The sequence below is a fragment of the Apodemus sylvaticus genome, chromosome 10 (assembly GCF_947179515.1).
Source record: "Apodemus sylvaticus chromosome 10, mApoSyl1.1, whole genome shotgun sequence".
Lineage (NCBI taxonomy): Eukaryota > Metazoa > Chordata > Mammalia > Rodentia > Muridae > Apodemus > Apodemus sylvaticus.
This window is the reverse complement of record NC_067481.1, coordinates 96,255,206-96,269,960: the sequence shown is the minus strand read 5'-3', so window position 1 is coordinate 96,269,960 and position 14,755 is coordinate 96,255,206. Positions and strand designations below refer to the sequence as shown.

The 14,755-nt window shown below is 50.1% G+C and overlaps 1 protein-coding gene across 7 annotated transcripts in view; it reads left to right on the top strand.

Annotated features, from left to right (window-relative positions):
• Unkl (unk like zinc finger) overlaps nucleotides 1-14,755 on the top strand; it is a 46,791-nt gene that overhangs the window by 23,887 nt on the left and 8,149 nt on the right. For 5 of the 7 annotated variants that reach the window (XM_052197792.1, XM_052197791.1, XM_052197790.1 and 2 more), the window contains exons 9-10: nucleotides 1,263-1,322; nucleotides 6,223-6,400. In XM_052197792.1, coding sequence (XP_052053752.1) covers nucleotides 1,263-1,322; nucleotides 6,223-6,400 — 238 coding nt within the window. Of the gene's footprint in view, nucleotides 1-1,262; nucleotides 1,323-6,222; nucleotides 6,401-10,483; nucleotides 10,718-14,755 lie in introns of those variants that run through there. The other 2 variants (XM_052197796.1, XM_052197795.1) reach the window with 2 other exon arrangements.

Sequence of the window (14,755 nt, the reverse complement as noted above, 5' to 3'; positions counted from 1 at the left end):
GCACTTTGTTGCTGAAGCCACTTCTGTTGGGTGGACCCTGAGTCTATTAACAGGCCCCTGAGGCTCTGGAGGTATCTCTCTGTGGTCTCGGGTTTAGTCACTTTTGTCCTTTGGCCCTTCTCCCTGAGGACGGTGCTCTGTGGCAGGCTCCGTCTGCGTCCTAGGCAGCTCAGGTATCCTCTGCTGCTCCGACTGCGAGGCCCCAGTCTGTGATGCTCTGCCACTGATGTCAGTGAAGGGTCCTGAGTGTCCCATTCTCTGAGTGGTAGAAGAGCACCTGCATTGTCTCTACATCTCTGCCTGCTTTGGGCCTGGAACCCTGCAGGTACTCTGTATACCTAGAACTTGCCACTTCTCTTGGAATTGTCACAAAACCCTCATAGGGCCACTTGAAATGCTGGGAGCTCTTCTCCTTTAAGAAGGCTCGTCTGCGTCTGTCTTTGTTAGGGTTTCATTGCTGTGAAGAGACACCATGACCAAGGCAACAACACTACAAAGGACAACATTCATTAGGGCTGGCTTACAGATTCAAAGGTTCAGTCCATTACCATCAAAGCAGGAGCATGGCAGCATGCAGGCAGACACGGTGCTGGAGGAGCTGAGAGTTCTACATCTTGATCTGCTGGCAGCCAGGAGGAGACAGGATTCCACGTTGTGTGTAGTCTGTGCATAGCAGACCTCAAAGCCCTCCTACACAGTGACACACTTCCTCCAACAAGGCCACATCTCCTAACAGTGCCACTCCCTATGGCCAAGCATTCAAACATGAATCTGTGGGGGCCAAACCTATTCAAAACACCACAGCCTCCCTTGGGCAATACCCACATTCCTATACAGAGTCAGCCTCAGTGTTAATTTGGGTCAAGCAAGAGACCTGCACATGCCCAGGCCTTTTTATTGAATAACTCCTTGGCTCTTGGTACATGTACCAAGGACTGTCAGTCCTGAGTGAGCCAAGTACAGGAAGGACTTTGGGTACCAATGGGCAGGAGCTGTGTAAACACTTCTTAGCGTTTTGTTTTGTGGGCTTGTTGGTTATTGTTTTATATTGTTTTGTTTTGTTTGAGACGAGGTCTTATTATATGGCTTAGGTTGGCCTCAAACTCACAATCTTCCTGCTTCCATCTCCTTTGTAACGGGATTACAAGCCTGGGCCAGCACAGCAGCTCCAGCTTTTTCTAAATTCTAAGCAAAGTATAGGCCTGTGTGTTTGCTGAAGATGTCTCCTTGCCTTTCTAACCTGTGTGGTCCTTCTATCGCAGGCCAAACGGAAAGATTCCCCCTCTGAAGGAAGCCAGAAAGCTTCTGAGGACAGCAAGCAGGTACAGTTCTGGGCGTGGGCTGTGCTGTATTGTGCTGTGTGGTTGGACAACTTAGCACGGCTTTCTGTTAGGCTTTTTGGTACACTGCGTGTCTTGCTCTTCTGCTGAGCTAACCCGAAGTCCCAGTGCCTATTTGTTCCATAATTATGTTTTTCTTTTGCTCATATTCATGTGTCCTTTGTTTTACTGTTAAAAATACTTAAGCCTGGTGGTGGCAGTGGCACACACCTTGCGAGGCAGAGGCAGACAGATCTCTGACTTCAGGGCCAGACTGTTCTATAGAGCTAGCTCCAGGACAGCCAAGGCTACACAAAGAGACTCTTCCTTGAACCATGCCCCTTCTCCCCCCAAACAAAAAATTGTGTCCTACCTTGAAAACAAGATCAAAGCCTTGTAGCATTTTTCTCTGGGAAACACAGGTCCTTTAGTTAGCTGCAGCCACTGTAGCAAAATGTTTCAGTCAGAGGCTTGAGCAACAGAACTCTTATTTCCAAGTCCTTGAGGTTAGAGGACCTTGAGGTAAAGGTGGGGTCAGGCCTGGGACCTCTCCTGGGCCCACAGATGTGTGCTTACTGGCCTCACAGGGTTATCCCTTGGTACATGCCCTTGTCCTCGTCTCTTACAAGGACAGCGACATCACCATAACCTACTGTGTCTGTAAAGATTCTTGGGTGCAGATAAGGTCACACCCAGATGTCTCTGTTGTAAGGATCCCCACATATGGATTTAAGGGGCACTATTTAGCCCACACTCCCGTGTTCACGAGCCTAGCTTGTTTATGGGCGTGGACATGAGTGGCTGTGGCGAGTCTCCCACCTGAGGGAATACAACCTGTCTGTGTTCGTTGAAGCTCCCTAGCCATGCCCTGGTCCTGTGGTGGGGCTTCATGTGCCCCCAACCTCATGGCCTCTTGCCCAGCCATTTTAGCTTCTATATGTTGGTTCAGATTAAGTTGTCTGTTTTAGGAAACAAATTCTTGTCTTGACACAGCTGCCCCAATGACTCAAGATCGTTTGTGTTTCCTTTCACCATAAAAGAATGGTGAACATTGCGAGGCTGCATACATAATGCATGCCTGTGACCCCAAATCCCAATACTTGGTAGGCCAAGTTAAGATTATCAAGATTATGAGTTCAAGGCCAGCCTAGGCCACGTGGTGCAACCTTACCTATAAATAAACAAACAAACAAATGATCAGCACTGGCTCAGAACTTGCTCTAGGCGAATTGTCACTCCCTCTCCTTCCTGTGATTTCTGCTGTCCCCACGGAGCCAGGGCAAAGAAAAGAGGTGAGACGTTCGTGGGTCACAAGGACAGAGCATTAGTTGGAGAAAGTGAACTGGTGGTGATGGTGTTTGCACAGGGTGGATGTATTGAATGCCACAGAAGTGTACAGGAACCAGGTCTGGTGGTCAGCTCATAAAATCCCAGAGCTTGAGGCAAGAATATCACCTAGTCCAAGGCCAGCCTGGGTTTATAGTAAGGGCCTGTCTTAAAGGTTAAAAATAAAGGGCTGGATGGAACTCAGTGGTAAAGAGTGCTTATCCAGTGTCTTAGTTAGGGTTTCTATTGCTGTGATGAGACACCATGACCAAAAGCAAGTTGGAGAGGAAAGGTTATTTTGACTTATTCTTCCACATCATTGTTTATCATTGAAGAAAGTCAGGACAGTAACTCAAACAAGGCAGAACCTGGAAGCAGGAACTGATACAGAGACCGTGGAGAAGGGCTATGGCTTGCTTGTCATGCCTCGTGTAGCCTGTCTTAGTTAGTGTTTCATTGCTGTAAAGAGACACCATAACCAAGGCAACTTTGGTAAGGGAGTACGTTTAATTGAGGCTGGCTTAGTTCAGAGGTTCAGTCCGTCATCATCAAGGAGGGAACATGGTAATGTCCAGGCAGGCATGATGCAGGAGATGCTGAGAGGGCTATATCTTGTTCCGAAAGCAGACAGGAAAAGACTGATTCAGGCAGCTAGGCGGAGGGTCTCAAAGCCTAACCCCACAGTGACACACTCTAGTAGGGACACACCTACTCCAATAATAGCACACCTCCTAATAAATAGTATCACTCCCTGGGCCAAGCATGTTCAAACCACCACAGCCTGCTTCCTTATAAACCCAGAAACACCTACCTAGGTATGGTACTACCCCACAATGGACTGGGCCTTCCCCCCTTCAGTCACTAATTAAATGCCTGGGACTGGAGAGATGGCTCAGTGGTTAAGAACACTGACTGCTCTTCCAGTGGATCTGGGTTCATTCCAGCAGGCACATGGCGGCTCACAGCTTCTGCAATTCCAGTTCCTGGGGGTCTGACAGATACATGGGCAGGCAAAACACCAGTACACATAAAATAAATGCAATTCATTAAAATAATAATAAAGAAAACGCCCTATATCTAAAGGAAAAATTTCAATTGAGGTTCCTTCTTGTCAGATAATTCTAGCTTTTGTCAGGTTGACGTAAAACAAGCCAGCATATCTAGCACACGTGGGACCTAAGGCTGATTATGAGCCAGCCAGGTAGTTTGTGTGTGCATGGTGACCCAGGTTTGATTCCTGAGAGCCACAAGGTTAAAGGAGAAAACTGACTCCCATGAATTGTCATCTGACCTTATTATCCGTAAACATACCCCCCACCCAGTAAATAACATTGATAAAAACCAGAATGGTTAAAATGATTAATTTTGTCCTGTGTATATTTAAGAACAAAAAAGAAAAGAGAAGGGAAGAAGGAAGGAGAGAGAGGCCAGGCAACAAAGCTCCCACTAAGGAGGCGTGCTGTCCCTTGGTGATGCCTCTCTGGTCCTCTGAGGAGGCGTGCTATCCCTTGGTGATGCCTCTCTGGTCCTCTAAGGAGGCGTGCTATCCCTTGGTGATGCCTCTCTGGTCCTCTAAGGAGGCGTGCTATCCCTTGGTGATGCCTCTCTGGTCCTCTAAGGAGGCGTGCTATCCCTTGGTGATGCCTCTCTGGTCCTCTAAGGAGGCGTGCTATCCCTTGGTGATGCCTCTCTGGTCCTGGCCAGCACAGGCCCTGTCTGCCTCTCTCATTGGACCCATTGTGGTTGTGCATTTGTGACCATTGTGACCTTTAAGGGAAAGGACATGATGATGTTACTAATTTGTAGGGTCAAACAGTCTTCTGGAACCTTAACCTAGTGGAGAGGTGTTTGTCCTCTGCTGGTGTGACTGGAGGCAGGTTGTCATAGTGTCTGCCACACTGGGGCCATGGTACCCCATGCACTGATGAGAGAACCTAGGTGTGACTGTCTCCCTCATATCTGGGAAGGAAGAGCATGGTGCCTCAGTGCCCTTGGCAGGTTCCGGTGCCCCAGGCTGTGTGTTAGTTCCCAGAGGGGGCCCTGTTGTCCCGCAGCCCAGTTAATATTGCTGATGTACTCAACAACATCGGGCAAACCTGAGATTCCTGCCTCTGCCCCCAGCTTGGTGTGACCACTGCCCTCAGACCAGCTATTGATGGCTTGGCAATCACATTGTGCCAACTTGCAAGGTTTCTGCATTCTTGGTTTCTGGTTCAAAGTCCAGAAAGGTGGTTTTGGTTTTGTTGTTGTTTTCATTTTTATTATTTTATTGAATGTATATGGATTATATTTTGTGTGCATGTCTATGTACCATATGCATATCTGGTATCCACAGAGGCCACAAGAGGATGTTGGATCCCTGGAAATTGGGATTTCAGAATGGTTGTGAGCTGCCATGTGGGTGCTGCAAATCAAACCTGGATCCTTTGGAAGAACAACTTAACTGTTGAGCACTACAGTCACAGTGACTAAGCACAGATTCTTCCTGGGGTTGTAGGCCAGAGGTCCCTTTTCTAGTAAACACAGCTCTATGGGGGTGATGTGTTCCCCTCTTATTTGGGAAAAGGTGTGTGTGTCCCAGTGGTATTGAACTCAGGTGAAGTCTGAAGTTTAAGGCAGACAGGTGGAGGGACAGTAGTGCTTACGGCCCAGAATGCTGGCCTCTTAGGAGTCCTGGAATGGCCTGGACTTGACTGACTGTAATCAGCTCGACTGGACTAAGCCCACTGGAGAAGGCGGTGGCTGAGAGACAGAACAGGTACCTACAGCTTCTGTACCTGTACCTGCTACCTGCACAGTGGGAATACCACTAAGTTGTTGGTTTCCAGATGTGATGTGTAACCTGGCAGTCTACTGAGAGCTGTTTCACCTCGTGCTGGTAACCATTTCTTTCAGCCCATGGCCAGTGGCTGTGACTTGCTGTGACTTGTGTCTTCACTCTTTGGTCCAGGCACTTCTGACACTCCTGGCTGTGGGGTCCCTGGGTACCCTTGTGGGACTTTTAGGGGATGTGAATGCCCTGGTGTTGGCTCAGGGAGTCATGGTGAGGCCCAGGATTCAGGGACTGCTTTTTTCAATGTGAGAACCCTAGGTTAAGCATACAGGTTTGATATAAGTGTCCCATTATATGGAGACATGCTGCTCTGTTCCCTGAATCTAGCCCAGGGCCCTGTTTCATATTGTCTGATTGTTTTATCTGTTGACTGTCAGATGGAGATGGTGCCAGGTTCCCCATTTTTCACATTTCTGGTCTCTGGGTGGGTGAAAACTGGTGATGGGCAGAGAGGCTCCTGGGAGGCTGGAGAGAAGGGTGGGCAGGTCCCCAGCCCCTGGCCTCTCACAGGTTGTGCCTGCTGGTTATTTTGGGGACAGACAGACATTTGCCAGATGTTTGTCTGAGTGACTGCAAAGCCGCCTGCTGTGGTCAGGGCGCGCTAGTCTCTGGCACCTGAACTTCACGTTGACTGTCTACATGCTGCACTGCGGAAGTCTGCAGCCCGTCCGTTCTTCCGTCTGGGGTGTCTGCGCTGCTGTGCTCCCAGCAGCACCTGCTCATATCCTTTGTGTTTTTTGACAGAACCACCTTGCCGTGTTCTCAGTGGCTCACCCCCTGGCCCCCAGCATAAGCTCCAGTGTGGCATCCAGCCTGGCATCCAGCACTGGCTCGGGTAGCTCCTCCCCCACCACGCTGCCCACCCTCCCCACCCGTGCCCTTCCACTGGACCCAGCTGGCAACACTGTGGAGGCAGTCATAGGTGAGTCCACACTTGTTTTCCTGGGCACACCCTTTCACAGTGTGCTGTACGTGGTCAGGACTTGCTGCTCTGTAGAAAAGCCAGAGGCATCATGCTTTTGCTATTTCTCAGTGTGAACCACTCAGTGCTGCGGTGGTGCTCAGGAGTGCAGGATACTCGGAGCCCACATCATATACTGCACAAAACACCAAAGAATTGTGTCAAGTGGATTCTTTGACACTAGAAATTGAGGCTAGGGAGAAATGGAACTAGAAACCAGGATGAACTAAAAGTGGGGGGTGTGGACAGGGTCAAGGGGAGAGTTGTAATGGAGCCTGGAGCAGGTAAACACAACTTAGTGCTGCGTGGAGCTTCAGAAGCAGTCAGCTTCATAGAGTCATTCACTGAAGGAGGACCAGTGTAGTAGTAGGAGGCTAGGATGATGTATCAGGGCCTGCACAGGAGCCAAGAGCCTGGGCAGAAAGGCAGGGATGAGTTAAGCAGATAGGCTGAGGCCAGGAGTGGCGAGGGACCCCTGGGTACTGTGTTCACAGGTGGCAGTGCGCTGACTGCTACAGTCTGTGGTTACAAGGGCCTGGCTGATGCAGGCTGTAGTGAGAATTCCAGTTTCTTTAAAGCCACAGAAATGTTACGGGAATGCTTTTATTTTAATCCCAGGTGAGATGTGGGGCCGTTTCAGATTCTCCACAGCAGCTCCTCATGCTCTCTAGCAGGGGTGTGGTTTTGCTCACTGCAGATAGTTTTTGCAAGTGTGTGACGTGTGGAATTCTGGGGACTTTTCAGGGGGTATGTAAATGCTAGAGCCCCAATAGAAGGGGCTAGTTGGCCGGCTGGTGGTAAGGTGCCGTTTGTGGCAGTGTGTCGTGTTGGAAGAGAGGAAAAGGAGAAATTGGATATCCTGCCTGTGAACATCAAACTTGCCCCAAGGAACGGACGCCCTCATCAGCAGGAAGCAGTCTTAGCGACATAGCCACCTCCACTCCCCTTCCTTTTTCATCTTGTCTCCGTCAATTTCCTCGACTTGGAGTTTGAGTTCTCCAGGGCCGTCCCCTTTGAAGCTGCTTCTGTCTCTGCTGAGCTCTCTGTTGAGCTCTCTGCTGACCCATGTTGCTTTCGTCTTTTCCAACGGGCCCTGCTCAACTCTGCACTCCTTTTCCTCTACCCTCTGTTCTTCTCCCTGTCGGTGTTTCTTCACTTTATCAATTTTCCCGTTAGCTTTGGACATAAGCCTTTTCTACTTTAGAAATCTTCCTCCTCATCAGATGCAAGCGTTTCTTTAATCTCTGCCCTTTGTGAAATGTCATTCCTGTTTGTACTGTGTGGTTTGGGGCTGAAGGTTTGTATATCATGACACCTTTCCTTAGCTGAAGACAATCCAGCTCTGCTCTTTCTCAACATTCTGTGATCGCTAGGGCCTAGTTGACTCAGACCTAACTTTTTTTTCCTGTTTTGTTTTTTTAATGTTAATTGCTTTTATTTTATGTATATGAGTTTGCCTAAATACATGTCTATTCACTGCATGCATGAGTTGCCTGTGGAAGCCAGAAGGAGGGCATTGGATCCCTTGAAAACGGAGTTACAGATAGTTGTGAGCTGCGTCATGGGTGCTGGGAATTAACCCTGAGACCTCAGGAAGAGTAAGCTGGTGCTCTTAATCATTGAGCTGTCCCTCCATCCCCCAATGCTCATATCTCACCCTCCTGGTACTTCCACTCCACCACAGGTCACCCTCTTCACTGACCGTGGGAGATACACGGAAGAATGTATCTTCTGTGAATTCAGAGGTGTGGGACTAGGAAGATAAGCCCTGTAGCATTGGGATGGTTATGTTGCCTAGGAACCCAGAATACAGGTGTACTTACTGATGTACAAGTAGCAAAGTGGCAAGCCCTACATAGAGGATGTACAGATGTGTTATTCATCATCCCACAAGAGAGCACAAGTGGTCCCAGGCTACATCGGATGTAGGTTGGGGATGATGCCCCAGTGCTGGCAGAGAGTTCCCTTCACCATCCTCAAGGGATGTTAAAGACAGTCCTGTACCACATGAGGACTACTAGGGAATCTTGGAGCTGGTGATGTATCTTGGAGCTACTGAGGCTTCTGGGAAAGCACTGTGGGCTCAGCACCACAGCAGCTTAAGGAGGAGTTTCTTGCAGCGGGATGTGCCCTCAGTACCTTTCCAACCTTGATTTCACTTGGGGTAGACTCTACCATCACTTTTCTAAATCACTGCATAATCTTGTGGCTAGTGTGGTCTCCTCCACTGGAAGACTTCCATGGGGTTCTGCGTGGGTCTGTCTCAGCTTCTGAAGAACCCTCTGGAATTCAGGCTTGGCAATCCAGCATCAGGTGGCTGGCCATGGAGGCTGTGGGAACCACCACCTCCCTGTCTCTGCTGTCGGGTTCAGGGAAAGAGGGAGGGAAGTTCTGTAGGTCCTAGGTGCTATGTCCGTAAGATTATTGCAGATGAACCCACGTTTGGATCTAGAGGTTGTCCTCAGGTGCTTGCCCACTGTAGTGGCTATTCCTGGTTGTCAACTTGACTATATCTGGAATGAACTACAGTCTAGAATTGGAAGGCTCGCCTATGATCCTAATTTGGAGGCTCAGAGTTATAAGTTTCTGACCTGGATCTTGGCATGGAAACCTTGAAGCATAGTGGCTAAGACAAGGAGATCTCCGAGTTCAAGTTCATTTGGGATTAAAGGCATGGATGTACACACCTTTAATCTGGGCCATACCCTCTGCTGAGACCCATATGCCAATAATCTGGGCCACACCCTCTGTTGGAGACCTACAGCCTTTAATCTGGGCTACACCCTCTGCTGGAGATATATGAGGACATTGGAAGAAGGAAGATTTTCTCTCACTCTTCTTTGCCTGCTTGCTTCGTGGGACTGAGAAACTGCTAGATCCTTGGACTTCCATTCACAGCTGCTGCTGATCATTATTGGGGAGTTGGACTATAGACTCTTAAGTCATTGACAAATTCCCTAACTATATAAGACTATCCATACGTTCTGTGACTCTAGAGAACCCAAACTAATACACCCACTCTCTCAGGCTCCTTCATGCTCTGAGAATCCTGCTGACCTCAGGACCTGCCAGCCTTCTGCCCCTGGTTTTCTAGCCTGAAAGTAGCAATAGTAAGGAGAACATGCAGCATGCAGCAGGAAAATGTTGAGGGGGAGTTAGACCCCAGCCCCCAGCAAGCATCGGGGTGCTGAGGACACCGAAAGTGTCTCAGGTGTTTCGGAATGACAGATGTCTTAACTACAGTAATTCTCCTAGCCATTATTTCATATGTGATACATGGCCTCAGCCACAGTTTAAATGTTGGAAAATGCATTTTTCATTTGTTTTGCATTGCTGGGGATAGGACCCATGGCCTCAAGTCTGCTAGGCACCTGCTTTTGTTTACAGTGTATTGTAGTTGCTGCTTCCTAGTTAAAATAGTGAACATTTCCTTTTCTCACTGCAAATCCCCTTGAATGACCCTGAGCTGTGAATCCAGATGGGTACTGTAATCTCAGTGCTTGAGAGGCAGGGGCAGGAGGATCACCTTTATATCTAGACTCGTGCCGTCTCAAACCAGTCTCTTCGGTAAGGTTCCCATCCTCAGCCTTGCCTGACACAAGGCAGTGGGCTCTCTTCCCAGTGATGGGGTTCCAAGGCTTCTAGGCACTCAGTCCTTGTCTCCACCCACATGCCTGACCCACATGCTCCAACCCCATGAGGTTGGCCCCCGATCTCCTTTTTTTCTTCCAGTTTTAGAGGGCTGGGGCTGAGGAGGGGGTAGAATGGAGGGCAATGTCTTTGTGGGGCAGTTTCCTTTAATTTAAGTGAAGCCAAGTGCAGGGCCTGCACATTTAAGAGGTGCAGGGGCAGCGGGCTCGGCTTCTGGTACTACGGAGGAATCAGCCCTTGAACGCAGCTCACCCTCTCCACCGCCCGCCCCACTCCGCAACCCCCCCCCCCCCCCCCGTGCGCGCACCGCCCCTCCCCTCCTCCATGAGTCAGCCTTTCGGCCGAAACCTGCCTGCTCTTGCACACCTTGGCAGGCAGGGGGCGTGGCCTGGCGCTCGAGGGCAGGGTGCAAAGCATGAGTGGGCGGGGCCTGCGCACCGGCGGGGCCAGCGGCTGGCGAAGGCGGAGCGCGAACCAGACAGGTTTGAATCCGGCCAGGGTTGCGGAGTATGAGTCAGCATTGACAGTGGCTGCGGCAGATCCCGGTCTCGCGTCAGCCCAGCACCAAGTTGTGGGTCGTCATTTCTCGGCGCTTTGGAATGAGCATGCGTCCTCCCTCCTTCCCAGGTGTGCGTCCTCCCCTACCTCCAGCGCGGGTTCCCCAGGGGGCTTCTGTCTTCTACTCACATCCTCCCAGGTGGTGTCTCCCTTAGCGCGCATCTACTCAAGGGGCCCACCACTTGACGCGCGTCTCCCTCTGAGATCGTTCTGGTCGGCCAGTGTACCACCAGGTGAAGTAACCCTAGGTAGTTTTCCTTCTAAGTGCACCCCTGCCCAGGTGAAGGTCTTAGTGCGCATCCCATCAGCTCATTTCCCTTCAAAATGCATGTCCCTCGGGGTGCATGTTCCCCGGAAACCATGTACCTTTTTCACGGTGAGATCACAAGATCTGTGCCGGATTTTTCAGGCGGCAGAAGGTGGTTAAGTCATATGCCTGCTTTTAAATTTTGTTAGTGCTGCTTACCCAGTGCCCTGTGGCCCCCTGCGGCTGTTTCTTCTCCCTTGTGGACTGGTTCCCCCAGTTCCTCTAACTGTCCCAGTTCAGAGTACAGATGTACTGGTTGTTGGTGCTCCTCTGTTCTGTAGCTACAGATAGAGAAGATTCCCATCCTATCTTGCCTGTAAGTCCTTCTTGCTATCTGTGTGGTTTGTCACTTCATATATCCCTGACCCTAGAGGACTGCAGCACCTTTCGAGTGTGCTGTGTCATTGAGAGCAGGTGATGCCTGAGACAGTATGTAGCAGGTCTCTGCTGTTGCTGTTGAGGTCCAGGTGGCTTCAGGTCATTTGGTGAAGCTAGATCTGGGTCAGGAGGCACAGCCTGGCCTTCAAACAATTGCAGTTTATGTAAGGATCACCTAGATTTCTTTTTCTAAGTTGGTTCTTCCTTTTGAGCATGATTATGAAGTACTGTGTGTCATCATCTGGAGAATTAGGTTTAGTGTGGTTGGAGAGAGGAGCCTTGTGGACTAGAGTATAGGATGGGTTCCTAAATAACACTCAAAAGAGTTAGGTAAGCTGGGCGGTGGTGGCACACGCCTGGGATCCCAGCACTCTGGGAGGCAGAGGCAGGCGGATTTCTGAGTTTGAGGCCAGCCTGGTCTACAGAGTGAGTTCCAGGACAGCCAGGGCTATACAGAGAAACCCTGTCTAAAAGAAACCAAATCCAAAAAAACCAAAAAAAAAAAAAAGAGAGAGAGAGAGAGAGAGTTAGTTAGAGACAGCTGGATTTCTGAGTTCGAGACTAGCCTGGTCCACAGAGTGGGTTCCAGGACAGCCAGGGCTCCGAATTAAGGCTGGCAGGGTCCAGAGGCTTCCCTAGATATCCCTTTTTTGTTGCTATCTTGCTGGACTCCAGGGCCTTGGCTCACACCCCGTGCCAAGCTTTGGTTAGGGTTGATTGCAGTGCGGTTCTGAGCTGCATATACTGTAGTGAAGGGCTGGCTGCCTTAGCACGTGGGGGCTCTGCTGGGTCACGGGGACCATGACCGAGGAAGACAGGTTCCCACTCTGTACCTTTCTTCGCTCCTTAGTTCTTCAAAATGAGTTTTTACAACTTTGCCAGGGGCACTAGAGCAGTGGGACTGTTTCTCACTTAATTATCCCAGGCTCAGGTACAGAGGCTGCCAGTCCAGGCTGGAACTCCTGGATGGCCTCCCTGCTCCAAATCAGGTGTAAGGATGGACTGGGGCCTCAGCACTGGGAATAGCAGAGGCACATAGGGCAGGTCGGTCGCTGTGTGGAAGGACGGGAATGTATCCTCAGTTGGCCTGCTCTGGCCGGCTCTGCTCAGATGTAGTGGATCAGCACACAGGATTGGAGGCTGATGAGATCAGGGACTAGTAGGCCATGCTCAGCAGTAGCTTATGAAGGGCTGTGGATAGGAAAGACCCACCAGGAAGCTTTGGCTACCTCACTGAGGGCCTCAGGCTGAGAGGCTAGAACTCCAAACCAGACAAGGCTTGTTCCTACAGGCTGTGGGGAGTACAGGGACAGCCAGAGGCTGGGGGATGGGAGCTGTGAAAGCTGATTGGGGCTTAGCTGGTGTTGGGTTGAGAGAAAGCTGTGCTTAGCTTGCTGTTATGGAAGAAGAGACCATGAAGCATGCCTATTCTTGGGAGACACCTGCTCTCCCCAGCAGACTGAGAGATGAGATCCTGGGGGTAGGATGTAGTGCGGTGGGGAAGCTATCTAGGACATGGAGAGAGAGAGTCACAGTGTTGTGAGGTGTCCACCAGAGACTACTCCACCATGGGTTTAGATCAACAGAAAGTCTTTATTAGCCACATGGCAACTACACTGGATTTCAGGACTAAGTGCAGTCCCAAGCCTTTCTCAGAGTGGGTGGGCTGCTTGCTTGTCTGTTTGTTTGAGAGAATTTCTCTGATTGGCCCTGGCTGGCTATCAGGTGGGCTTTTAAGCACACAAATCCTGAGTTAACACACCTCAGTTAACATATTCAGGGACTCTCCCAGAACGATGGACTCTGATCGTTGAGGTCTTTTTTTCTCATTTTGGGAGGTTTGGATTTTGCTGCCTGTCTGCTGGGCTTGAAGGCCTGAATGGTATTTCTGTCATGGAGTCAGTTATGCTAAGATCTGGGGGTCTGTTACAGTAGGGCACCAGAAGCCAGTGTGTGGTGGCTATTCCTGGTTGTCAACTTGACTATATTTGAGTGAACTGCAATCAAGAATTAGAAGGCTCGCCGGGAGGTGGTGGCGCACGCCTGTAATCCCAGCACTCTGGGCAAAGGCAGGTGGATTTCTGAGTTCAAGGCCAGCCTGGTCTACAGAGTGAGTTCCAGGACAGCCAGGACTACACAGAGAAACCCTGTCTTGAAAAAAGCAAATCCAAAAAAAAAAAAAAAAGAATTAGAAGGCTCACCTGTGATCCTAATCTGGAGGCTCAGAGATACAAGTTTCTGACTTGGATTTTGGCATGGAGGTCTTGAAACATAATGGCTATGAATTCCAGAAGATTAAGACTAGGAGTTCAAGGTCATCTGGGATTAAAGGCAAGGTGGCACAAGCCTTTAATATAGGGCACACCCTCTGCTGGAGCCCTATATAAGGACATTGGAAGGACGACTCACTCTCTATTCTTCGCCTGCTTGTCTCTTGGGACTGAGCAACTGCTAGATCCTTGGACTTCCATCCACAGCTGCTCTGACCATTGTTGGGGAGTTGGACTACAGGCTGTAAGTCACCGACAAATTCCCTACCTGTAGAGACTGCCCATACGTCCTGTGACTCTAGAGAACCCTGACCAATACACACTGTATAGGCTGTGACCAATCTGTGGTGAAGACCACAGGCTCCCAAAGAGAAGCTGCAGGAGTAGGGTACAGAGAGGTGGGCTAGGCTCCCAAAGAGAAGCTGCAGGAGTAGGGTACAGAGAGGTGGGCTAGGCTGGGAAGAGGGTGAGAGTGGGTAGGAACCAGCAAAGATGGCAGCAGAGGAGCAGGTGCTGGGGACATCTATCCTGGGCTCACAGCAAGGGGCAGGCAGCACTGTAAGTGGAGCGCAGGGCCTGGAGTTTAATAATAGGGAGTCTAGTTGAGTGGTTAAGCATTTGCCTGGACTGTGAGGCTCAGGTTTAGTTACCAGCATTGGCAGACACGTGAACGTGTCCTCATTTGGAAATGGGATCTTGGTCATCGAGTTAAGATGAGGTCATGAGAGTTGGCCCTGATGTAGTGATAGTGTCCTTCTGAGAAGAAATGTGGAGACAACACATAGGGTGTTTCTGTGGAGACTGAGTCAGGATTCAGGGAGTCCTATGCCCAGGAAGGTCTGGAGCCCCAGGAACCTTGGAAATACTCCCTAAGCCAATAGGAGGAGTGCAGGCAGGTCTGCACACTTGGACTTTGAACTTGAAGCCTGCAAGACTGTGGGATGATGAACTTCTGAGCTGCAGCTACCCAGCAAGTGGTCCTCTGTCCCTTCAAGCCCAGGATACCCATGGTCCTTGATCAGCTGAAAGGCATCTCTGTCCCAGGCTGTGTGAAAGTGGCAACTCAAGGACCTCAGAAGCTTGGTCAGGGACAGGTGCCCAACATGGGAAGACGTATAGGAAGCAGGGGCCTGTGCCCTTAGTCAGCACTGG